The 27,558-nt window shown below is 48.7% G+C and overlaps 1 protein-coding gene across 2 annotated transcripts in view; it reads right to left on the bottom strand.

Moving 5' to 3' along the window:
* MTR (5-methyltetrahydrofolate-homocysteine methyltransferase) overlaps nt 1-27,558 on the bottom strand; it is a 1,155,773-nt gene that overhangs the window by 291,629 nt on the left and 836,586 nt on the right. For both annotated transcript variants that reach the window (XM_040350739.1, XM_040350741.1), the window contains one exon: nt 16,388-16,504. In XM_040350739.1, coding sequence (XP_040206673.1) covers nt 16,388-16,504 — 117 coding nt within the window. The remainder of the gene's footprint in view (nt 1-16,387; nt 16,505-27,558) is intronic.

Below are 27,558 nucleotides of genomic sequence, written 5' to 3'. Positions count from 1 at the left end.
CTGCCAAATATCCATCAGACTTTATACGGCAGCCCATAGTACACTGCGGCAAAAGCCAAATCCTTGGTTGCTCGAACATCCATGTGATAACATTTTGTGAACGTATGCACTGAAGACCAGGTAGCAGCCTTACAAATCTGAGCCACAGATATCTGATGGCGAAAAGCCCAGGAGGTTCCTACACCCCTGGTAAAATTAGCTCTCACCCTAAAGGGAGAAGCTTTAAATTTCAGACCTTAGGCCTGAATGACCAATTGACAGACCCAATTGGCAATGAAAACCTTGGGAGCTGCCTGCCCCTTCTTGGGTCCTTTCGAAAAAAAAAAAAAAAAAAAATCTCCGCAGATCTAGACAAATAAACCTCGACTCCTCGGACAACGGCCAAATAACACAGTCACCTCTCTTCCACCGAATGAGGCTGAGCGAACAAAAACAAGGCACAAAAACCTGATTTAAATGAAAGGCTGGCGCCACTTTTCACAAAAAGGATGGAACAGGTCGTAAAACAACCCTCTCGAGGTGAAGGATCAAGCATGTTTCCCTGCATAGAAGGTCCACCAACTCCGACTCCCTTCTAGCTGAGGTGATAGCCATCAAGTTGGCTAGATTGCGTGACAATTGCGTGAACTTGATAGGTTCAAATGGTCGTTTCTGTAACACAGACAGCACCAAGTTCAAGTCCCAACAACACATAGGTGACCTAATGGGGGAGGCAAAACGAGTTGTCCCCTGCATAAAGGATCAGACCAGTGAATGGAAGGCTAAAGGCCTTTGGAAGAATACTGATAGGGCCAAAACTTGACCTCTGATTGTACTCAAAACCAATTTGATTTCCACAGCTGACTGTAGAAAAGAGAGAATTCTTCCAATCACGTATTTCCAAGGATTACATTTTTTGGCTTCACACCAAGAAATATAAAAGTCTTCCAGTGATAGGTGATCTTCCTAGTGACCACTTTTCTAGCATTCACTAGGGTAGACACCACTGGTCCCGAGATGCCACAGTCCTTAAACACCCTGGCTTCAAAGCCATGCCATCACATTTAGAGACTGTAAATTGGGGTGGAATATATGACCTTGAGACAGTAGATTGGTGGGCAGTGGAAGCATCAATGAACCATCTATTGTCAGTCTTATGATCTCCGGGAACCAGGGCCTTCTGGGCTAGGCTGGTGACACTAGAATGACTGAAACTCCCTCTCTCCGAATCCTGCACAACAAATGTGGAAGGCGAGGGATCAGAGAGAACACATAAACCAGGGAGTACTGGCTCCATGGAACTACCAGAGCATCTGCTCCGATTTGTCAAATGATCTCTTGTTCAGGACAAACTGCTTGTTGTTGAACCTGGATGCTAGGTCGACATCTAGCCATCCCAAACATTAGCAAATTTCCTGGAACGCCCCTGGGTGTAGGGACCATTCCCCAGGAATATTTGCTGGCGACTGAGAAAATCTGCCTTCCAGTTCTCTACTCCTGGGATATGGACTGTCGATAGAATAATCAGCACATGTCCCTCTGCTCAGGCTAGTATGTGGTTCACCTCCTTCAGAGCTAAAACGACTCCTGGTACCACCTTGGTGGTTTATATAGGTCCCTGCAGTGGTGGACTGAACCCTGATAGGGTAATCCTGAAGCTCTACTGTCCAAGACTGTAGGGCCAGTGGTACTGCCCGTAATCCAAGGACATTGATGGGCAGGATCTGTTCTGTCCTTGACCATTTCCCCTGAGCTGTGAGCCCTTCTAGGGTAGCTCAGGAGCCTGAGAGACTGGCATCTGTAGTCCGTACTCTCCAAGTTACAGGGAGGGAGGAATTTTACTTTCGCAGGTTCTGATCCTGCAACCACCAGTTTTGGCTTCGGCCCCTTTCAGACGAACTGCAGTTTTACCGCAGCTAAAAGCATGTTTATGTTTTGCTGGAATTCAAGACTCCTGGCACAGCAATCAGCTGCATTTGTACAGTGCTTTTAGCTGCGGTTGTATTTAGCAGTGGCACGATATTGAACAGGGATCCGACTTGGATCCCTGCCAATACCAAGCACTGTGTCTAGTATGAATCTTGAGGGGGAACGCCACGCCAAATTTCAACTAAAAAAACAGCATGGGGGGCGTGGCTTGGACATGGCCGAGTGAGGCAGCAGACTTCCAGAGCTCCTCACACACCGACGCTACTTTAGCATAATCCGGCGGATCCGCGGCACAAATTTGGCAGCCAAAGGCATGTCCCAGAGCCGGAGAGCCTCCTCCAGGACCAGGACAGTCTCGCAGCCCGGAATCGGAACCATAAACGACTATTTCGGCGGAGGCACACAGCCGAGCGCTGGGACATCCAAGATGGCGCCCGGGAAAAGCAAAGGCGCAGATGCTGGGCTGAGACGCGCGCCGAGGCCTACTACACCGCCGCAGCACGGAGGTTCTCCCATACAGACGCCGACTCTGGTAAGGGATCCGACCCCCCCTGTGTCCCCAGTCTCCTCCGCTTCGACGGGTCAGGGCCCTGACATCACAGACTTGCAGGGGGATAGGGACCTACGGCAGCATCTCCTGTCCCTCCCCACCAAGGAGGACCTGGATCGCTTTGTGACCAGGGTAGAGAGGGCCTTCAAACAGGACATTGACCAGCTAAAGGCAGACACCACTCAGTTAGGCACGAGATTGGAGGCCCTGGAGCAATTAGTGGAGGAGGCTTTACCTACAGTTGCCCAGCTAAGGGATAGATGTGCTGCTCAGGACAATCACATTGAAAGCCTCATTTCACAACTAGATGATTATGAGAACCGCAGCAGAAGGTCAAATATACGCATCCGGGGCCTGCCTGAGGCTACAGGGGCCAGGGACATTGTCCCCACGCTGCAGGGTATTTTCAAGGAGCTGCTGGGCCTCTCACCCACTGAGACTGTGGAAATTGATAGAGCACACAGGGCCCTGAGGCCCCCTCACAGGATGCGGAGAACCTGCGCGATATAATTTGCAAGCTACACAGGTATACTGTCAAGGAACAACTCATGCAGCGGATGCGTAACCGCCCCTTCTTTGACTTTGATGGAGCACGCCTGTTCTTCTATCAAGACCTGTCACGCCGCACTCTGATGCAATGCAGAGCCTTGGGCCCCCTCCTTGAATCCCTGCGTTCGGTTAATGCCACCTATAGGTGGGGATTCCCCTTCGTTTTGCAGGCCAGCAGGGATGGCAAATCGGCCATTCTACGTAACAAAGATGACCTCCCGCGCTTTCTATCGCAGCTACAGCTGGCCCCAGTGGACTTTCCGGACTGGAGGCTCAACTCTGGCATCCCGATGGTGGCGGTGCCTCAGCCCTGGCAGCAGGTTCGGCGATCCCGGGGTCGCAAAAGGTCGTCTTCGGCAGCAGTGCAGCCTGGATCCTTGATGGGAGATTGAGGCGCCGTGTAGAAGTTGGCCTTCCCCCTCTGGGTCTCCTCAGGAGTGACTTTTGAAAGCTCTACGCAATCCGGGAAGGACACTGTCGCAACTTTATCCCTAGGGATGACCTGGGCTTTGGCTGAATCATTGACATCTGTGCGGCTTAACACCGGCTCTCCTGCCTGAAGCCTGTTGCTCTGTATGGAGACTTCCTTCCCATTTTTGCCTCTCAGGGTTTCATTATTTTTTATCTTGGTTTTCTTTTTTCTCCCCTTTTCTACAATAGCTTTTTGGACCCTTATAATCTGCCCTACTACCCGGTTTTTTTTTCTTCCTGTGTGTGGGGAGTAGGAAACACCTGGCTTTCCATGACCGATCACTTCCCCCACGTGGGACTACCCTTTTTGGGTGTTAGCCCAGATTTGGGCACTTCGCCTCGCTCAAGTAGCCCTCACATATTGGGTGGGCTCCCTTGGTTGGGCGAACAGTTAGGGGCTTCTCCCTCTGTCGCCACAGAGGCATTTGAGAGGCCCCCTTTAATGTTTCATGTGCCTTGTGTAATGTATGTTTTACCTATATTTTTTTCTTCTCTCCCCGCCTTTCCCTCTGCTCTTCTCCCCTTCCCTCTCTTCTGGTTTCTTACCTCTAGCTCTTTCTCGGTATCTGGAGGACGGACCAGCTCTCGCTGACTTCAATGGGATGGGGACTGACGCCTGGACCACCCCTGCTACCGTCTCATGGCAACGATCAAGGTAGTGTCATATAATGTATATGGGCTGTGCTCTCCCAACAAGCGGAACAGGCTCTGGTTAGAACTTAAGGGGTTGGGGGCCCAGGTACTCTTTTTGCAAGAGACCCATTTCACTGCCTCCTCGCTTCCTAAGCTGCCCAGCCACTTGTTTTCGCAATGGTACCTAAGTAACTCTCCTACACCTAAATCCAAGGGCACAGCGATAGCAGTCCATAGGAACTGCCCATTTCAACCATCTGACCACATGGTTGACCCCCAGGGGCGCTTTGTGTTTCTGAAGGGTACAATAATGGGCCAGACCTACACCTTTGCGACTCTGTATGCCCCGAACTCACAACAACTTACGTTCTTGGACCGGACCCTGGCCCAACTGGCTGAGTTCCGGGAAGGGAGACTAATATTAGGAGGGGATTTCAATGTTAGCCCCAACCCCCGTTTAGATACCTCAGCGAATAAGTCTACCCATTCTCACGCCTTTTTGAAACACTTTAAGAAGACCCTTCAGGGACATACACTGGTAGACTGCTGGAGGGCCCTTAATGCAGAAGGGAGGGACTACAGCTACTTCTCTAGTGTGCATAAAGTCTACACTAGAATTGATCTGATGTTTGTGGACCAGTGTTCTCTAGACCTGTTACTGTAAGCACTATTGACCAGATCACTATTTCCGATCATGCCCCCGTGACCCTCACTATCTCGCTGTCACAGGCGATGGCCAGGGCCAGGACTTGGAAATTAAATGAAAACTTGCTAGATGACATAGGGGTAGTGGCGGGGGTTCGGGAGACTTTGACAAATTACTTTATAGAAAATGCCAACGGTGAGGTTAGTGACGGTACCCTGTGGGAGGGGCATAAGGCGGTGGTTCGCGGCACTTTTATCGCTTTAGGGGCCAAGATCAACAGGGAGAGGCAGGCAAACTTCCAGAGGGTGCTGCAGGCGTTGCGGCAGGCTGAACTCAGCCACAAGCGTACGTCGGCCCCTTCCGAACTTCTGCGTCTGACCGAACTACGACAGCTTTTTGCCAAGTTACTAGACCGGAAAATCACTCGCAAACTGCGTTATCTGGTGCACGCGTATTATGAACACGGCAACAAATGCGGACGGATGCTAGCGCGCGCGATTAGAAAAAAGAGGCTAGTGGCCCATTTGCATAAGCTGCACTCCCCTAAGGGAGAACCGGCCCAGCACACCTCAAAGATAGCCTCGATGTTTCGCGACTATTATGAGTCCTTGTATAACCTAGGAGCTGCCTCTTCCCAGGCGGAGGCGACCCTTAAACGCACCAAAATAGAGTCGTACCTTGCCTCAATCGGGCTCCCCGCCCTGTCCCCGGAACAGGCAACTGGCCTTGAGCATCCCATCTCTCCGGCCGAATTACTGGCGACTATTAAGTCTCTCCCCTCAGGCAAGAGCCCCGGCCCCGACGGCTTCACTAAGGCGTACTACGAGAAATTTTTTGACAAACTTCAGGCCCCCTTATGTACTCTCCTTAACTCACTGGCGAACGGTGGCCAGATCCCCAGAGACCTCGTTAGCACATATCACGGTGCTCCCTAAAGACGGCAAGGACCCTACCCAACCACAGAGTTATCGTCCGATTTTTTTTTTGAATACGGACTTAAATTTTTTTTCTAAGATTCTGGCTAACCGCCTGAAACCTCTCCTCCCGGATATGGTCCACGCCGATCAGGCGGGTTTTATACCGGGACGGGAGGCCAGGGACAATTCAAATAGGGCTATCCAGTTGATACACTGGGCGCGCGCACGCGATCGGATGCCTCCATACTTAATACTGTCCACAGACGCGGAGAAGGCATTCGATCGCGTGGACTGGCAGTTCCTCAGTGCGGTCCTTGAAAAGTCAGGACTGGGCCCGCGCATGCTGAGCTGGATCTCTAAGCTTTATGTCTCCCCCACGGCGCAGGTTAAGGTGAACGGTGGTCTCTCGGCAGGGTTCCCTATCCGGAATGGCACGAGACAGGGATGTCCGCTCTCGCCCCTCTTATTTGCCCTGGTCCTGGAACCACTACTGCAAAGGGTTAGATCGAATCCCAACATCAGAGGGGTGCAGGTAGGCTCCCTGGAGCACAGGATCTCTGCTTATGCAGATGACATTCTGTTCCATGTAGTAGAGCCCCTTGTCTCGTTGCCAGTCCTGATGGATGAACTAAGGTAATGGGGAGGTTTCAAACTTTAAGATAAATTACGCAAAATCTGAGATACTGCCTGTCACTGTTCCTCCTGCTCTGGCGTCCTCGCTGAGGGAATCTTTCCCCTTCAGGTGGTCCGCCTCTTCCATGAAGTACTTGGGGATCCAGCTTACTAATTGTGTGGACTCACTCTACTCCCAGAATTATGTCCCTCTTTTGAAAAAGACCTCTCTGGACCTGCAGTCTTGGGACAGGACGATGTTCACTTGGGTGGGACGGACGAACATCCTGAAAATGACTGTTCTGCCCCGTATCTTATTTCTCCTGCAGATGATACCTATACGTCTACCAAAAAGTTTTTTTTGCTGAGTTACGCAGTTCCTTTACTAAATTCGTATGGGGAGGTCGGAGACCTAGACTGGCAATGACGATCTTGCAGAGGTCCAAGCTACAGGGAGGCTTGGGAATACCAAATATTCTCAGGTACTATCAGGCGGTTGCATTACAGCGCATACTGAATTGGAAGTTCCATACTTGCCTTAAGTTGTGGGTCCCCCTTGAAAAGACGATGGCGGGGCGGGACTTGTCCTATGCACCTTGGGTCCCGACGGACAGTAGGGGGCTCTCTGACTGGGTCTCCCCCCTGACGGCTCACTCCCTGGCCATGTGGGATAAACTGAATGGCTGCCTAGCACTGGCGCCGAGGACTTCTCCTCTGGCGCCGGTCGGTGGGTACCCGTGGTTCTCCCCTGGAGAACTGAAATCTTCCCTAGGAACATGGGCTGGGGATGGGGTCGTCAGCCTTGCGAGATTTGTGGAGGGTGGGGTCCTGTCGTCGCTGACTGCCTTGCGCTCCCGGTACGGTAGCTTTCCCTTTGACTTTTGAAGACATCGCCAGCTGGAGACTTTCATCACTAAATGTCATAAGGTAGCGCAGATCAGGACTAGCTTGAGAGAGTTTGAGCGTCTCTGGGCGTCTGCGGATCCAGAGCCCCACTTGATCTCGGTGTTATACCGGTTGTTGGAGGGTGCCTCGCCTAGCCCCCATCCCTACTTTGTTAGGGAATGGGAGAGGGATCTACAGACCGAATTTACGGATGAGCAACTATACCACCTTTATCGCCTGACTCACAAGAGCTCAGTGGACGCTAAAACCCAAGAAAATTATTATAAGTTGCTGACACGGTGGTACAGGGTGCCGGCTTCTCTGGCTAGGATTTTCCCTAATGTGTCTGATAGATGCTGGAGGGGATGTGGGCAGAGGGGCACGCTCCTCCACATTTGGTGGGAGTGCCCGGTGCTTCGCCCATTCTGGGACATGGTCACTAAACATGTGTCTGAAGGCCTGGGCGTGGATATTCCGGCCCATCCCAAACACTTCCTGCTCCACGTCCCCTCCATCTCTCTGTCACGATACAAATGCAGTGCCCTCCCCCACCTCCTTAATGCGGCAAAACGGCTCATTCCCATTCACTGGAAGAGCTCGCATGTTCCAAGTGAGCAAGACTGGCTGGGGAAGGTGAGGGAGATTACGGAAGCGGAGGGTTGGCTGGCTACGTGCAGGGATACTCGCGAAAACCACCTGGGCAGATTGGAAGGCCCACGTACATGACGCAGCCTTGTTCTCCTCTAGTCTAGACGAGGCACTACTGGTGCTTGCAGATCCCTCCTTTGGGGATCGCGTCCGGGCACATCGTCAGTCGGTCAACTGATACCACACAGTGATGGGGACCCATTGAGTCGACGAGTCAGGTGAGTGCTGGTCCACTGGTCCTCTCACTTCTACCTCTTCTCACTTTTCTTGTCTCTTTGCTCTCTCTAACTCTGCACCCTCTGCCCTTTCCCCCCTTTTCCCTCCTCCCCACTGATTAAGGTTGAATATATATTTTATTTTTTGTGCTAAGTATTGGGACCACTGGTGCTATAGCTAGCCTGTTTGAATGGCCCCGTTGCCTCAGGCTTGTTTTGATAGACATGTAGCTGTGGGAGCTGTTTTGTTGCTTGCTTAAGGGCGGGGACATGGGGATTCGCAGCCCCCCGTTTTTCGGGGGGAACCCGGCCCAAGTGGACCGAATGTCCTGGGCGGACGGCGTGCCCTCGTGTCCCCGGACTGGTGTGAGCTATTACTCCCTTAACGTTTGCCTGAGCCCGGACCTGATGCACCCCCCCATGGAGTTCCTCCCCCTTCCCTTTCCCCCCCCCCCCCCTGCCTTCGGTCCCGTGTCCCCCCCTCCCACCCCTTCTCTCCCATTGTCCCCTACTTTGGTTATTGTCTTTATTTTTGTATTGGCTTTCTGTTCGTTGGATGATGCTATATTGTGCAACTGTCAATACCACTTGAAAATTGAAAAATAAATATTTTACAAAAAAAAACAAAAAACAGCATGGGTTCCCCCTACAGGAGCATACCAGGCCAGCAGCCCGGCCGGTCAGGAAAGGGGTGGGGACGGGCGAGTGCCCCCCTCCTTAACCGTACCAGGCCGCATGCCCTCAACATGGGGGGGGGGGCGCCCTGTGGCCCCCCAACCCCAAAGCACCCTGTCCCCATGTTGATGAGGACAGGGCCTCTTCCCGACAACCCTGGCCGTTGGTTGTCTGGGTCCGCGGGAAGGGAGCTTATCGGAATCTGGGAGACCCATTTAATAATGGGGCCCCCAGATGCCGGCCCCCCACCCCTACCCATTCACCTGGCGGAATAAAAAAAAAAACACATGACACAGGGTAAAGTAATTTATTAGTCAGCCCCGGGGGCCCCCCTCTCTTCTTTAGCTCTTTCACGAGGGGGGGGCTGCTTGTTCGATGTCTTCTGGGGGGGGGTGCCGCTCTTCGCTGCCGTCTGGTTCTCTTCCACCGGGAGGGGGGCCACTTTTATAAAAGCGCCCCCCCCTTGCGGGCTTCCTCCGACATGTTCGGCGGGGGTGACCGGGCTTCTGGGGACAGGGTGCTTTGGGGTGGGGGGCCACAGGGCGCCCCCCTGCCCCAAAGCACCTACCCCCCCCCATGTTGAGAGCATGCGGCCTGGCACGATTAAGGAGGGGGCGCTCGCCCGTCCCCACCCCTTTCCTGACCGGCCGGGCTGCTGCTCGGATACGGGTCTTTTATGGATTTTGGGGGACCCCCCACGCCAGTTTTTTGGCGCAGGGGGTGTCTCCTTAAAATCCATAGCAGATCCAAGGGCCTAGTATGCTCCTGTAGGGGGAACCCATGCCGGTTTTTTAGTTGAAATTTGACGTAGAGTTCCTCCTCAAGATACGCAGCTGACGCAGTGCACTGCGGTTACGTGCCGATAGCGGCGGGATTTCGCAGCTGGATGCATCCAGTTCTATTTTTTCTATCCGCACAAAACCACGGGGAAAAACATCGCAGGTAACCGTAGTGTGTGAATGATGTCATAGGAAAGCATTGTGTGCTTCTAGCTGCGGTAAAATCCGCAGCTAAAAGCACCATTCTATCCGTCCGTCTGAAAGGGGCCTTAAGCGTGCCCGAGGAGATAAGAACATTGGATAATCCAGGGCTTGTCCTCTCCTGTTCCGAGTGTCACGGAAATATTAATACCTCACTTAAATAATTAAAATCAGCGATTAAAACCTTTTTGTCTATTTACAAATTAAAACAAAGAATAGCGGTGCCAAAAAGAGATATGGCTACAATGGACAGAGCAGTAAGTAATGGCAAGTTGTAGTTAAATGAATCTATGAGGAAAGAAACAGAAAAGTGAGATTAATCTTAGGCCAAATCTTAAAATAGAGAGGGGGGGGAGAGAGAGAGAGAGAGAGAGAGAGAGAGAGAGAGAGAGAGAGAGAGAGAGAGAGAGAGAGATTACATCACCATGTCTAGTTCAGGTCAGCTCATCATCCCCCTTTACAGGATTGAAAAACTCTTTCTAATGGTTTTAAAGTTGCCTTACCAACGGATTGGTTTAATCTCAAGCCTAGATATTCATTGGTTCCGAGTTCCATCCGAATCATGATTGGTTGCCTTCCAAGCCTCCTAGAAGTGCATGCTAGAAATGTTTCTAGCATGCACCAATCTAAAAACCTATCAGTCTGGGGTATGTCAAACGTTCTTTTGATGCATGGTTTGACCATTTGCACCATTAGCATGCTGTGATGGGGCCTTTTAGGCTGTCCGAGCTTTCCTTCAAGACAAAAGGATGATTTAGTTAATTCAATTAACACCTAACACCTTTTACTGGTTCCCAAGACAGGAGGTGAATACTGTATAAGCAGGGCCCTGTCTTCATAGACAAAATACAACCAGTCCAATAAGACATGTACATCCATCTTTTCAATGGTTCCCCTGTTATAAATATGAAATTCAACATTTCTATCACACAAGCCAACAAGATGTCTTGTTGTAGAGGCCTGGAATGTAACTGGGCATAGGGCATTGTCTCGAAGGTAAATGCAGTCCTCCCTAGAAGACTCATACTGAGCCAAATGGAGTGTTGTCTGGTGCCCCTTATCTGATGCACCCAAGTCTTCAGGGCACAGATCCTTGTGGGTGGCAAGAATACTCTTGCTTGGACCGTATCTGGGATCAGACCTACATACTTTAGACTTTGAGTTGATCTCAAGGTTGACTTTTCTGTATTTATGATCAAGCCTAAGCTTTCCAAATACTGCACTGTGCATTTTATGCTCTGTTCTAGAGCCTGTAGCAAGTGATCTCTGAGGAGGTCATCCAGATACCCAATCACCAAGATCCCTTGAACTCAGTACTGGTGCTAGGACCTTTGTGAATACCCAGGGAGCTGTAACAAGCTTGAAGGGTAGAGTCACAAACTGAAAATTAAGTTTTACTGCAAATCCCAGGAACCTCTGATGAGGCTGAAAGATAGGTACATGTAAATATGCATCCTATATATTGATGGAGGCTAGAAAGTCTCCCATCTGGAGTGAGGCTACTACTGGGCGGACAGACTCCATCCGAACGGACTGAATCAGTAGATACTGGATCTTAGGTATAAAATGGGCCTTGTGTCCCTCTTTGGTTTTTGAACCGTAAACAGGTTCAAGTAAAACCCTGTTCTTTTTTCGGATACAGGAACCTCTACAATCACTCCTTGATGCACTAAATGATGTAGTGTCTAAAGCAATACATCTCTTTTTGTAGGATCAGAGGGAACACTGGATCTTAAAAAAGCTCTGCATGGGGAACCCCCCACAACTCCAGCTTGTAACCACATGATATAGTTGAGGTGACCCACTCATCCTGAATTATTGTTCTCCAAATGTTTGCAAGCTCTAGCACCCTGTTGACAGTGGAACTGCCTTGGCGCTGAGACATTTGAGGAAGCAGTCCCTGAGGTTTTAAACAAGGTATGCCTGGTGCTTTCCCTCCAAAATATTTGGGATATATTTGTCCAAGTGATCACCAAACAAACTTCCCCCTGAAATGGGAAACCTGCTGTAACAGGAGTGACTTTAGGGGCACAGGGTGAATGAGAACCCCACTATGGTCTGTGCTAGTCACATTTAATGCGGTCAGATATTGTATATATTGTATATATATTGTGTGTTGGCTGATGTATACTGGTAAGCTTGCTGTGATGAAAGGGATGGGGTGTGATTGCATTCCATTGTCTATTGTGGTAATTAAGTCTGCTAGGTGGATTGGAGCTGGGTAGACAGTCTGCATACCTATTATGGGATGTTTAAGTGTCTTGCTGGAAAAGGGGGGGATCACTCCAGCAACCCCCCCCCCCCCTGCTAAGACCGTTTACTGAAGGAGAAGTTTGAACACACCTGACTGACAAGCTAGACTGTCCATTGAATCCACCCAGGCAGTCACAGTCATGGAGACAGCCAGAAAGGGGGAACCCCCACACATCCACACTGCATTGAGGAGGAAGAACATTGGGGCGTTCTGCACGAGGCAGATCCGATACAAGCAGCTAACCAGGACAACAGGCAGCAACATAGGCAGACTGTCTGGGTCAATGGAAAGGTAGCCAATGGACTACGCGATTCTGGGGCCACCATGACCCTGCTACAGAAGAAACTCATCCCAGAGAGCCAGCACACCGAAGACACCGTAGCCGTAAGAGTAGCGGGAGGCACCGTCTTCCGGCTACCCGTTGCCCGGGTTCACCTGGATTGGGGGGTTGGTTCGGGACATGTGAATGTGGGGGTGATGAAGGATTTGCCAGCAGATGTACTACTGGGGAATGATTTGGCCCCCCTTGTTTCTGCGTACGCCCCGATGTGCCCCGCTCAAGCCCACACAGTGACTACCTGTGCCCCAACCCGCGTTGCTGGAACCAACTCACTTGCTGCTGAGACCCGGGTAAGACTACCTTCCCCGACATGTACTGTAGATCCGGCACAATATCACAGTCTAAAATGGGAATGTGACAAGTTGGCCAGTGAGAAATCAGAGATGCAACGACACTACGTCATGTATTATGAGATGTCCCTTGGCTTGAACATTGAAATGCACAAACAGGCTGAAATTGTCAAAAGATTAAATGGGATTTGCATCCAGGTGGTGCCTTATCTGTCCCAAGAGCATCAGCAACAGGTTTTGGGAGCCATTGAGAAAGCAAAGCAAGTGACTGTTCCAGAACTGAATTCCATTATTCACCTTCACCATCAGCTACCGACCTGGTAAGCCAAATGGCAATGCTGATGGGTTATCCCGGCAAACAGACGTTATCCCGGCCTCCTAGTTCCGGACATCCCCAAGTTGACCCGAAAAGGATCAAGCCGGGTCTGCCGGAGTGTTCCACAAGGAGGGAGCCATGTAACAGGTGTGACTTTAGGGGCACAGGGTGAATGAGAACCCCACTATGGTCTGTGCTAGTCACATTTAATGCGGTCAGATATTGTATATATATTGTGTGCTGGCTGATGTATACTAGTAAGCTTGCTGTGATGAAAGGGATGGGGTGTGATTGCATTCCATTGTCTATTGTGGTAATTAAGTCTGCTAGGTGGATTGGAGCTGGGTAGACAGTCTGCATACCTATTATGGGATGTTTAAGTGTCTTGCTGGAAAAGGGGGGGGGATTACTCCAGCAACCCCCCCCCCCCCTGCTAAGACTGTTTACTGAAGGAGAAGTTTGAACACACCTGACCTGTATCACCATTGTCATTGGACAATTTAACCCACCCTGTTTCCCAAGGGTGGGAGGGATGTATTTTGAAGAGAAATGTGTTACCATGTGCAGATAATAAAGATTCATTCCCTGTTTTGAACCTCAAACAAGAGCTGTGTGTCTCGTTTCTGGGGGGAATTCTTATGGGTCGTGTTTGTTTGCCTGATTGTGGAGTGTCGATAAGCTGTCTTGGATGGGATGGAAGGTCGTAAACGGTGGTGACCGTTACACCTGCCAATACAAGGAAGCTCGGCTGACCAGTTCTTAAGCCATAAAAGTCTGGGCATATCTACAGACAAAAGAGACAAACAAGAAACCTGCTGTACTGAATCCTTTAAGGCGTCAACAGTAAAACACAGCGCTCAAGGAATATCTGACTTATTTTCAGGCAGATCATCCTACCAGTTAGACCTGTCAGATTGTCTGCTCTGATCCTTTACGGACTGGCAGATACCCATTGCTGCAACAGCTGGCTGAATAGCTGAACTGGCCAAAGAAAAGGAAGCTTTTTAATAATGACTCCGAATTCTTATCAACATTGTCTTTCAAGCCCACCAGACAAGTTAAGTTCTTGTTTAAGGAAGAGACTGCACTGCATCTATGGCTGGCATGCTCCACATCTTAAACTTTTCATCAATTGGATATAAAAGGGAAAACCTTGTATAAGCAACAAATTCTGCAAGAATGTTGCCAATCAGCATAGACCGCCTGTTCCAACATAGGGTGTAGGGGGAAAGCCTGTGAGGCCTCAGGGATCCCAAAGAGGACCAGGGGGCTCAGTAACCTCTGCAAGAAGCAACTTAAAGGCATAAACCATTTTGGCAAGAATCAGGATCAAAAGCCTCTGTAATTGAGAGGCAGATACCAACTGGATATCTTCTTGTCCAGATTGCTCAGAAGCAGACTCATCTGCCAGACCATCCCAAGAATCCTGAGCTTTTAGCTCTTCCCCATCCTCAACCCATGCCTGCTCCAAACTAGGAGGCTCCGGGGATCCTAGAGGAATCAGGGGATACAACACTAGGTATAAAACTAGGTTCATCAGGGACTACTGACAACATAGGTGCGTCATTCCCTGTAGTGTTAGTCCCGCTCCTCTTTTTTGAAGACATTTACTAGCCACACAAAGAGAGTACCTGGGTGTAGCATTAACACACCTCAGAAGGGAGACCCTTTAACCCCTTCCCGACCGCCGCCTGTACATATACGTCGGCAGAATGGCACGTACAGGCACATTGGCGTACCTGTACGTCCCTGCCTAGACGTGGGTCGGGGGTCCGATCGGGACCCCCCCCCCGCGACTTGCGGCGGTCGGGTCCCCTCGGGGAGCGATCCGGGACGACGGCGCGGCTATTTTTTATAGCCGCTCCGTCGCGATCGCTCCCGGAGCTGAAGAACGGGGAGAGAGGTGTGTAAACACAGCTTCCCCGTGCTTCACTGTGTCGGCGCATCGATCGCGTCATCCCCTTTATAGGGAAGACACGATCAATGACGTCATTACTACAGCCACACCCCCCTACAGTTGTAAACACACACACAGTGTACACCAAATCCTACAGCGCCACCTGTGGTTAACTCCCAAACTGCAACTGTCATTTTCACAATAAAGAATGCAATTTAAATGCATTTTTTGCTGTGAAAATGACAATGGTCCCAAAAATGTGTCAAAATTGTCCGAAGTGTCCGCCATAATGTCGCAGTCACGAAAAAAATTGCTGATCGCCGCCATTAGTAGTAAAAAAAAAAAAAATAATAAAAATGCAATAAAACTATCCCCTATTTTGTAAACACTATAAATTTTGCGCAAACCAATCGATAAACGCTTATTGCGATTTTTTTTACTAAAAATAGGTAGAAGAATACGTATCGGCCTAAACTGAGGAAAAAAAAAGTTTTTATATATGTTTTTGGGGGATATTTATTACAGCAAAAAGTAAAAAATATTGCTTTTTTTTCAAAATTGTCGCTCTATTTTTGTTTATAGCGCAAAAACTAAAAACCGCAGATGTGATCAAATACCACCAAAAGAAAGCTCTATTTGTGGGGAAAAAAGGACGCCAATTTTGTTTGGGAGCCACGTCGCACGACCGCGCAATTGTCTGTTAAAGCGACGCAGTCCCGAACTGTAAAAACACCTTGGGTCTTTAGGCTGCATATTGGTCCGGGGCTTAAGTGGTTAACCTGTCAAGCAACACCTGGTGACTCACGTGACCCAGGTAAGGAGAAATGAACCTCTGAAAATGCCTGGATCAGAGCCAGCTCTGTGTTCCACAGCTGCCTTCTGGAAGCACCACATGCTTGGCATACACAGCTTACATAAGCTGGCTGTGCGCCGGAACGTTGTGTGTGCACACGCGTGGTACCGGCAAACGGGCGTGGCTGTATTTGCGTATGACGCAAATCTTTGCACCTGTGCGACAAAGCCGTGTGCGCTATGGCCGCCAAACAAACTGCCGAACCCTAGCAGTACTTATGCGAACGCACATGCACCATGGTGAACCAAGGCAAAATGGTATACCGTCATGCACCATCATACAGGTAAAAACAGCCAGGCACCAGCAACAAAGGTACAGTTTTCAAACACCCACAGCTAGCCCATTTAAGAACCTTTTGTGGGACTAGAGACCTGGAGCTCAGAGAGCTCAAACAACCTTGCCACCCACCTTGCAAACACTGGTAAAAAAACTGAAGTACTTCCTGTATGAGACAGGTTATACAGGGGATCACTATGTCTAAAGACATTTGGCATACCAGTGTCAATTCACCTTGCAGGTAATGAATATTAGCCTAACTGTGTGTCCCATGATGTATGCAAAATAACATTTTTTAATCAGTTATTTTCCCCAGCCCACACCTTCCTCTTATGCTCATTCTGCTATACCCCTGCATGGGTGAACATTTGTCAAGATGTTATGCTTTTTACAATAAAAATTGTTGCACCAGAAAAAATAAAATACAAATGGATCAGGAGTTTTAACAGAAAACATACAAGCCTGAACTTACATCATCACCATCATCATCCACATTTCCTGACATAGCTCTCATCTCTTTTCTTTCCTGTTCCATAAAGGGAATAAGGTATCCCACAGACTTTTTCATAACCCGAGCTGACTTTATTACCTAAACCCAAAGGCAAAAGCAACAGTTAAATTATTTGCTGCTCAATGAAGATACAATTGTTATGGCCACAACTAAATATATAAAACACTACTTGGCAACTTAAAACAAAACAGACATTTACTCTATATAGTGAATCATCATGTTGAGGTATACTCAGATACAACAGATACAAACACACCACATTGCACTGGTCTCATGAAGAATGCAGCAATACAATTATTTTTTGTCTTCCCTTTAAAACCCTTTTCTAGGAATACATTATGGACACATGATAGCATTCTGAAACACTGGGTCATGCTGCTCCCTTCAGGAGACATGGGAAAAGCTGTATGGATAGCCCAGTATAACCTCTCAAAGCAGTGATATGAGTGGATCATTGGAACAAAAGAGAATGACCTTTGGAAAACCCCTTATGAAGCTCTGCTCAACAAACCCTTTTACTACACTCTTTCACACAGAATGTATGTTAGTTGTCCATATTTTTTATAGCCACCCAATTTCCAATAGTGAGATACTGGAAAACTCCTACTCTAAGCATTCAACAATAAGACTTAAAAATATTAGGTTAACAGGAAGCTAACAGCTATCCTAAAGGATACCCACACAATTCTTTCTAGGCATTTGCAACCCTGGATATCATATACCTGTGTGCATAGATTTAGAATACATTACATACTAGTTGATAAATAAGACACAACAATCCCCTGGTACCCTCTTCCATCTGTTTTTCTTTGGCAATCTCTATGAATCCTCTTTTCCCTACTTTTGACCTCCTCAATCTGCCTTGTCTTTTTTTTTTTTTTTTTAAAACACTCATATCTCTACTAACAACTCACAATTATGAACTATTGAAATTATTCTTATTGGATGTCTAAGCTGTAAATTGCTAGGGGTGTCAACATTTTTTGTGCAGAAGGGTGAAGGAGAGAGACCTATGTCCAGTAATAATCACCTGTGATGGACCGTCTGGGTGCCTCCACCAAGATACAACTCCCTCCCACTCTGGAACCAGAATATAGTAATTTTCCCCAAGAATCAGACAGAATCAATGTGGAGTAAAACAAGACCAACTTTATTGCACATAAACAAAGGCCTTTTTTCGTTTGTTTGGTGAATTGAAACCCTGTACATTATGAGAAATTATCTTAATAGTCATGATGATTTACCATGTATTAGGTGGAACGTCAGGCGAAGAGGCAAATGGAAAATTCTAGGGAACATGGGATCTAAATGTATATAAGATATGAACCTGCAAAGGAGCTGTGCGGTATACAGATTAATGTAAATAAAGGACTTAGGGCCAGATTCACAGCGGAGATACGACGGAGTATCTCAGATACTCTGTCGTATCTCTCAGAGTATCTATGCGACTGATTCATAGAATCAGTTACGCAGATATCCCTAAGATCCGACAGGTGTAATTGTTTTACACTGTCGGATCTTTGGATGCAATACCGCGGCCGCCGCTGGGGGGAGTTTGCGTCATATTCCAGCGTCGGGTATGCAAATTAGCAGTTACGGCGGATCCACAACGGATTTTCGCATTCGATACGTCGTCCGTAGTCAAGTTTCCCGTCGCAATTTTAGTCGTTATTTGACCTGCCCTAACTTTACACAGCAATCGTATTGCTGTATAAAGTATGGCCATCGTTCCCGCGTCGAAATGTAAAAATTAACGTCATTTGCGTAAGACATCCGGGAATACGGAATTATGCTACGCGCGTCGCCGTTCAAAAAAATTACGTCACTGCGCGCAAAGCACGGTGGGAATTCCGAAACAGAGCATGCGCAGTAGGTCCGGCGTGGGAGCGCGCCTAATTTAAATGGCACACGCGCATTTAAATTAGGCGGGCTTACGCCGGAGGCCGCCATCGTAGTTTTCATCGCAAGTGCTTTGTGAATCAGGCACTTGCGATGAAAACTTGCAGCGGTGTAACGTATCTACGATACGTTACGCCGCAGCACTTCTACCTGAATCTGGCCCTTATTTCTTGTAGTGGATGGAAAGGGTATTGGTGAAAAAAGTGTACCACATCTATAAAACAAAAAAAACAAAAAACAAATGTCGCGCATGCGCCCCCAGCATCAGGTTATTTTAACCCTTTCATGCCCAAGCCTATTTATGACATTTGGTGTATACAAGTTAAAATCCGTATTTTTGGCTAATAAATTACTTAGAACCCCCAAACATTATGGGTCAGATCCACGTACATCGGCGCATATATAGGCCGGCATAGCACATCTCATTTCCGCTACGCCAGCTCAACTCAGAAGCAAGCACCGTATCCTTAGAGCCTTTTCTCCCAACGTTGCACCAGCGCAACGTAAATTCGTAGGCGTAAGCTGGCGTAATTCAAAGTAGCAAGGAAGTGGGCGTGTTCCATTTAAATTAACCGTGACCCCATGCAAATGAAGGGCCGAACGAACGGCGCATGCGCCGTGACGCTGCCGTATGTCCCGCACCCCTCTGCGCATGCGCGCAACTAGGCCCGGCATAACCCCCGATATACGCCCAGGGCATAAATACGCCCAGACATGCGCCCGTCGAGTGCAAAAGTACATCCACTTCTTTCCCCCCCTGAAGCAAGGTACTTTTGTCTGCTGTTTGGTTTAGAACCATGTCTGCTCCAGCTACTGGGAAGCAGAGGAGGAAGCTTAATTTCTACGACCAAGAGAAGGATGTGATCATCAGGGCCATGCCCAGGTATGATGTGTACCTCCATGGTGCAGAGTGGCACCACCAGTCAGGCCTAGGAGGAGATAATTTTGCAGATTGTGAGAGGTCAATGCCCTGGGACATGATGTAAGGACCCCCAAGGACATCCAGAAAAAGATCAATGACCTGCGTCGCCTGGTCTGAGGTAAGCTGTCCAGGATAAGGACTCATGCCAGTGGCACTGGAGGGGGACCAGACACTACTTTGACGCTCACTCCTGATGAGCAGGTGGTTGCCCAGTGTCTCCACAGGCATCAAGTGGAGGGAGTGGATGGCTTTGACTCCATTGAGGATGCCTTGAGGACAGGTAAGTGTGTTTTATCTCCTATCCGGTGTGTAGCATGTGGGGGGGTGGAAGGGAACATGTGACAAGTGTGTGGGTCCACCAACATGTGAATGTTTTGTGTCATTCACAGATGTGCAGGAGGGAGCGGGGCATTCTGCTGCCGGTGGCCATCCCACACCATCCCCCGAACATCATTCTGAGCCTGACCCCCTGGGAAGCCGTGAGTCATCAGTGGAGGGGAGTGGCCACACCTCTCCTCAGGAGGTGGTTGAGGAGGAGACAGTCAATATGGACCATGATGTTTTCCTGTACTTGGAGGAGTCTCCCCCTTTGGCCGGGCCCTCTCAGACCTCCACCACCATCAGGGGAAGCCCCTCAGGGTCCTCCCCCAACAGGTCTACCCCCTCAAGGGACTCCCCGTATAGACGGCCCCAAGCCTCTCCTGGCCCCAGGAAGGCTAGGGGGGTGTCTGAGTTCCTCCCGGAACATCTCAAGAGGCAACAGGGCAGCCAGACCCGCCATCTGGGTGAGGTTGCTGTCCAGATGCGGAGAGTGGCAGACAGCATGGCCTCCTCTGCACAGATCATTGACAGTGTCCAGGATGTCAGTGGCAACTGTGCTGCTGTGGTCACCTGCCTGGGGGATCTGCAAGCTACCACAGCAGGCCTAGTGGCAGAGGTCCAGACCCTGGCTGAGGCCGTACGGAACAATAATGCTGCCATCCAGGCGGAGGGGAGGCAGTCAAGGCTGCTACAGGCCGAGACCAATGCGGTCCTCACCCGCATCGCCCTGGCGTTGGAGGGCAGGCAGCCAGCCAGGGAGAGACCAGGGGATGCTCCTCCTCCTCCCGATTCCCCCCCCACCTGAGGCTCCCACCATGCAGCTAAGGAGCCGGGGCCGTGGCACCAGGCGTGGGCCACGACAGGGCCGATGAGTGCTTTTTTTGTGTTGTATGCTCAGGTTATGAGTTTGTAGACCCAGCACACGGTCAGTAGTGCAGGATACCTGTACGTTGATGGAATGCCAATGCTTACGATTACGATATATGTGCTCTGTGGCGCGGGGGGGGGGGGGGGTAATGGGGGGGGGGAGTGCCACATGTGTGCAATCAATGGCCCCCACGGTGTGTGGGAATCCGGCAATTCTGAAGAAATCTGCCATTGCCTTCAGCCGCAGATGCTCATGGGTGGGTCTGATGATGTGGTGGGACATGCATCTGAGGATTGTGGGGACAACCTGGTGCACACATCTGCTCATAGAGGACTGTGCCATCCCAGCCACAACTCCACTTGTACGCTGGAACAAGCCACTGGCAAGGAAATGGAGTGTTGCCAGTACCTTGACCAGTGGCTCCACTGCATGTGAGCGATCTGTCTTGCTGGTGATGTCATCTTGCAGGGTTGTGGCTAATTCCAGGATGGCATCAGGGCTGAATCTGAAGATGCGATACACCTCCGAATCACCCATGCCAATGACGTTTATGCGCCGTCGGTATATCCTCTCCCGTGCCCTGCATGTTGGCATACAGATTGATGTCCTGCAAGTGTGGATGCTCAGCTGGTCTGTAACGGTGCTGCTGCAGCTGCTCTCCGGCTGACCTGTGCATGTCTGTTGCTGAGTTACACCTGCTTTTATGAGGGGTAACTTTAGGCCGGACGTACAACTTGCGCGTAGCCAGCGTCGGGCGCACGCACATTTGTGGATCGCCATATCTCCCTAATTTGCATATTTTAACAGGAAATCAATGGGAGCGCCAGATGTGTCCAGCTTATATATGCGCCCACGCTGCGCTGGCATAGGAAAGTTACGTCGGTCGGAAGAAGCCTATTTTCAGGCCTATCTAGTTCTGTGGATACGGCGCATAGTTATACCGGCACATATATATACGCTTACACCGCGCATCTCGAGATACGCCGGCGTAAGTGCTTTGTGGATCTGGACCTGGATATATTTTTTTAGCAGATAATCTAGAGCAGGCATGTCCAAAGGCAGGCCCGGGGGCCAAATGCGGCCCCCCTGTTGATTTAATATGGCCCCCCTGGGGATTTGGATATATATATTGTCTGTGGCCCCCAGGGACACAAAAGATATATTCTGTATTTATTGGCGCTGCCTTGGAGGGGACAGGGAGGGGGCAGGACGAGCGCCGTCAGATTACATGAAGAGAATCTCCTGTTTACTCAGCAGCGTCTCTATTGGAAGTCCCGTCTCCTGGGCTGCCATTGGACGACTGTTCTGTCTATCATAGGAGGCGGGACTTTGTATTAAAGAGGCCACAGAGTAAACAAGAGATTCTCCTGTTTGTAATCTGTTGGCGCTCGTCCCGCCCCCTCCCTCTGCCCTCCGAGGCTGCAGATGGGCATCGTTCAGGCTGCATTTATGGCACATGTGAGGCTGCATTTATGGCACATGTGAGGCTGCATTGGTTGCAATGGTGAGGTTGCAATGGTAAGGCTGCATTGGTTGCAATGGTAAGGCTGCATTCATGGCAATTGTAAGGCTGCATTCATGGCAATGGTGAGGCTGCATTCATGGCAATGGTAAGCCTGTGCGTGTTATACGCCGATAAATACGGTATATCCAAATAACACGCCCAAGCTCATCCTTAGTCCTAAGCAGCGCTCTGGGATTCGTTGGGGCCACAAATAAAATATATACAGTATATCCAAATAACACGCCCAAGCTCATCTCTTCACCACACACAGCCACAAAGGCAAGAGAATTCTTGTCGGGCCATGTATTAGTTGCTCAGACGAACACACTTACGCAGAATTTTAATGGTTCAAAGAATGTCAGGCAAAATAGTCGGCCCTCACGCATGTTCACTTAATCAAATCTGGCCCTCTTTGAAAAAAGTTTGGACACCCCTGATCTAGAGAATAAAATGGCGATTGTTGCAATATTTTATGTCACACGGTATTTGTGCGGCGGTGTTTTAAAACGCAACTTTTTGCGAAAAATGAATAAAAAAAAATGAAAAAGTAAAGTTAGCCCAATTTTTTTGCATAATGTGAAAGATGATGTTACACCGAGTAAATAGATACCAAGCATGTCACACTTTATAATTGCACACACTCGTGGAATGGCGACACACTATGGTACCTAAAAATCTCCATAGGGGACAATTTAAACTTTTTTTTTACGGTTACCAGGCTAGAGTTACAGAGGAGGTCTAGTGCTAGAATTATTGCTCTCGCTCTGACAATCATGGCGATACCTTACATGTGTGATTTGAACACCGTTTTCATATGTGGGCGCAACTTCCGTATGCATTTTCTTTGTTGCACAATTTTGCGGGGAGGGGGGTGCTTTAATCTTTTTTTTTTCTTTTTTTATAACATTAAATTGTGTTTTTTTTTACATTTTGATCACTTTTTTTTTATATTGTTTATTTATAGATTTTCAAATCAGACAAAGTAATTACATAATCCAGACATTTGAATGATTAAAAGTGCAATAAATAAACAGTCACATTTTCAACAGGAAACAGACAAGTCTGGTTGTATACAAGTTAGTTATACCATAAAATAGAAAATAAGTGGTGGGTTCAACATGAACAACTTATCATGGCTCTGCTGAGCAGAAGCATATCATCAACAATCTATTACCTGCATAGGAAAAGAGAGAAAGAAGGGAAGAGAAGAGAAAAAAAAATAAAAATAAAAAGGGGGCATCATCCTATACAGAACTGTAGGGAATATGGGCAATGGGTGGGCAGCTATGGTGGAGTGGAATGAGGCTCCGTGTTAAAATCAGAGTCCCATCTCTCCCAGATAGCTTCAAATTTGGGTAAAGAATCATCTATAACAGCTGTAAGACGTTCCATCCTTCTAATATCAGCAATTGTCGATAGGAATTGTGCAAAAGTGGGAGGGGAGGTAGCTCTCCAGCACTGAGGAATGACACGTTTGACTGCCAGTAAAAGAAAAGCCATCAGTTTGCCAAGATTTTTGGAGATTTTCGGGAGAGGTAAGCCTAGTAACATATGTAAAGGCTGAAAGGGTACGTTTATCTCTAGGATCTTCTCCAGGAGATCATGGACTTGTGACCAAAATGAAGTTATTACCGGACAATCCCCAAAAATGTGGAGGTGGGTACCTACAGAGGAGCCACATCTCCAGCATTGGCTATGCAGGGTCAAATTATGTGTTGCTAAAAACTCAGGTTTCTGTACCAGAACAAATATTTTATATGCAGTTTCTTTCTGGGCTACACATCTAGAGACCCTAGGGGAAGCGTCCCAAATTTGTCTCCAATCTCCCAATGAGATGGGCTTACACAATATGTGGGGCCATCTCCTCATGTATGAATGAGTATTTTCAGAGAGTGGAGAAGCTGAATGTAAAATTTTGTAGATAGTGGAAATCGGGTGGAGTTTGTGAGGGCCTCTAGAACACATCAATTCAAAGTCAGTAGGGACGCCAAGGGTCAGTTGGGGGCAGTGCCGATCCTGACCTCCCTGGGGCCCTAAGCAAAATGACATGGCACATTAAAAATGAGAAGCGGGAGCACGGGGGAAGGGGGTGTTCTGCTGTCGGAAATGACATCTTACATTAAATTGAGAAGAGGGGGGTGCTGACTTCTTACCTCTTCTCCCATGTAGCCAGCGAGTTGAGAAGTGGGGTGAGGGGGCGAAAATGACTTCTCACCAGGCGGGGCCTCTAGTAATTTGGGGGGCCCTAAGTGCCTTGCATAGTGAGCCTATAGGGCGGATCGGCCCTGGTTGGGGGGACCGGGAAGCGGAAAAATGTCTAATCTGAAGGAAGGAATAAAAAAGGGTTTTCGGAATTTTATGCTTTGACTGTAGGTCTGTGAAAGATAATAATGTACGCGTTATTGGGTGCACTAGGTGACATAGTTGAAATATGTTTGCATGGGTCCAGGGTAATATTGAGTCGTAGGATAAGCGGTCAGGAATTTCCAGGTTAAAGATAATATTTATTAGGGGTGGGCAAGGGGACGATAAAGACAATTTACTAGAACAGCGTCCCCAAATTAAGAGAGTAAATAGCATCAGGTTCAGACAGACCTTTCGTACCCGCGGGTCCTGACTGATGAAAATATCGCTTCTGTTTGGGAAACGGACACGGCTTACGACGGGGTTCCTCCCCCTTGGAGGACTGAGGGAGGACGGTGCTCTTCCCTCCCGTGACATCCTTGATAATGTTGTCCAGTGAAGACCCAAAAAGCCTCCCACTTTGAATGGTAAATCCGCCAGGGCTTTCTTAGAGGCCTAATCCGCAGACCAGCATTTTAGCCAAAGCAGACGGCGTAAAACCATCACCGAAACAGAAGCCCTGGATATTATTATTATACAGGATTTATATAGCGCCAACAGTTTGCACAGTGCTTTACAATATAAAGGGAGCCAATAGAGTTACAATACAATAAAATACAAGAGGATTAAGAGGGCCCTGCTCAAAAAGAGCTTACAATCTAATAGGGTGGGGCAGGTGGTACAAAAGGTTGTAACTGGGGGCATTGGCTTGCGGCGGAGCTGAATGGCGGCTTAGTCCCGGAGCTCCGTAGCCTGCAGAGACCGAGCGGCACAAAACAACCCTCCGGACCCGATTTTCGGCCACCACACCCGGCGTTCCAGCTCTGGAGACCCCCGGGAGCATGTCCAGGAAACGCAAGGAGCAGAGAAAGCCCCAGCGGCTGACAGACTTCTTCTCCCCTCATCAGCGCGGAGGTAGGCAAGATGGCGCCGAGGCAGCGTCCACACCAGTACACTCAGCACATGGCAATCGCCCTGGGATAGCCTGCGGCCCCCAGGACAAGTGCTCCCCTGACGTTATGCAGGCTCCCTCTCCCTCACCAACATCAGGCAGCCCGGCCAAAGCTAGGTTTAGGCTGGACAGGGAGGGATCCACTCAGGCAGCTAGCCCTGTAAATGATTCAGGAGATGACACTCGTGAGCTACCAGACTCCATTGAATCCTTCCCCACGACTCATCAACCTGTGATAGACACTGTATTGAAAGATATGCTGCTATCCTTGAGAAGCTCATTACAATCAGACATGATGCAGTTTATGCATAGATTTCACTCGGATATACAGGTAGTGGAGGACAGAGTGGAGCATATTGAGCATAAAATGGGGGAATACGCTGTCACTATTAACAACCTGGTCGACTCACATGAGGAAAGGGAAGGAGATACGGGATGGATTAAAGCTAAACTCGCAGATATTGAGGACAGGAACAGGTGCAACAACATGAAGGTGCGGGGGGTCCCTGAATCTGTTTTGCAATCAGATCTGCGCTCTTTCGCCTCCTCCTTGTTCAAGGAACTTCTCCCAGATCTTTCTGACCCAGAGCTCACCATTGACAGAATACATAGACTGCCCAAACCATCCTTCTTGCCCGATCAGGTTCCCAGGGATGTAATCCTGCAATTTCATTTCTTTCACGGCAAATAGCAACTAATGGTGATTATGCGCAAAAGAGAGCAAATTCCCTTGCAATATCAGAATCTGCAGTTTTTTACAGACTTATCCCAATATACTCTGCAAAAAAGAAGAAATTTGAATACCATCACTAAAGCGCTTAGATCCTTCTAGGAATTTCAGGGTTCATACCCAGTTCATGTTGGCTACATGCCAATTGCTTGACTGTTTTTGTTATTTTTTTGTTTCCTTTTTTATTCTTTTTTCTTGTGTGTTCCTCCTTTTTTCTGCTCCTCACTCCCAAGTGTTGCTTCAGCATTGCAATCAACGTCTACGAAAGAGGAGATCCCCTCCACAGGGTGACGGAAGAATAAATTGGCCTTTTCAGCTTACCCAGCTTCGTATGGAGCACCTTTACCCCTTCGACTAATTGTGAGTACTTTGCTAGTCTCTTTTTTTTTTCCACAAAAGGTTTTTATTAAGGCAAAATCAAGGATACAATACAAACGTTTGTCAAGTTGCATAGTTCCAAGACAGATATATAGAGGGCTTCATTGACAAACCCGTAACAATATATGCATCAGACATAACATTGAAGCATAAAATAAACAGAAAAGAACATTAGGAAGCAAAAGGGACCTGGAAAACAAAACATGGAGTACATCTGACATATAGTTTACGTAGGGCAGAGCTGCCCCGGATGTTGCAAAAGTTGTCCCATTGTAGGAGAAGAAGGTTAGTCTACCCATATCTGACTTAGAGATGCAGCAGGGATGGATAGGGGTAGGTAAAACGTGCAAGTCCTGAATGAACGGGTGGTCAGAGTGGGACAGCAAGTTGGACACGAGTCCACTGCCAGAATGGGAACGAATTCCAGGGATGGGGTGGTGGACTAGAAAAGAAAGGAGAGGACAGGGACTAGAGCAGAAAGGAGAGGACAGGGAGAAAGAAAGAGGGAGAGGGGAAAGAGGGGAGAAGAGAAGAGAAGAGAAGAGAAGAGAAAAAAAAAGGACAAAAAAAAAGGGGTGTGTGGATGGGAAAGAACAAAGGAGGGGGGGGAAAGAACGGAATGGGAGGGGGCCACTCCTCCGTCGCAGCATTTTCAGACATAGCAGCCTGGGAGAGGGGTATATAACGTAAAGCGATTTCACAAAGCCGTGGGGTGAATCACGTTTTAGGTGGGGAAATGGGATTTATAGCGGTCAGAGAATGTGAAATGGGTCCAACAAGCCCAGGTTTGTGTGAAAGTTTGTAGCCGTTCCTGAGAGATAGCGATTAACTCCTCCAATTCAGCTATTTTTGCTACTCTGGACAGCCATTCCCTAATGGTGGGTGTGGCCGATGAGCGCCAATGTGTTGGTATGCAGAGCCTAGCCGCGTTAACCATGTGCATGGCTAAAGATTTGTGATATTCACGTTTAGAGAGGGTTGTGTGATGGAGGAGGTACTGTTCCGGGCTGTAGTCCAACTCATACGTGGTAACGCTTTTAATGATGGAGTGTACCTCGGCCCAGAAAGGCTGGACGGACCTACACTCCCACCAGATGTGAATCATCGATCCCACATCATCATTGCATCTCCAGCAAATATTCGGGATGTCAGGCGAAAATTTGTGTAAGCGTGAGGGGGTCCTGTACCATTTGGTCACAATTTTGTATCCATTTT

This window comes from Rana temporaria, chromosome 4, assembly GCF_905171775.1.
Source record: "Rana temporaria chromosome 4, aRanTem1.1, whole genome shotgun sequence".
NCBI classification, from domain to species: Eukaryota; Metazoa; Chordata; class Amphibia; order Anura; family Ranidae; genus Rana; species Rana temporaria.
This window is presented reverse-complemented; position numbering and strand designations above follow the sequence as displayed.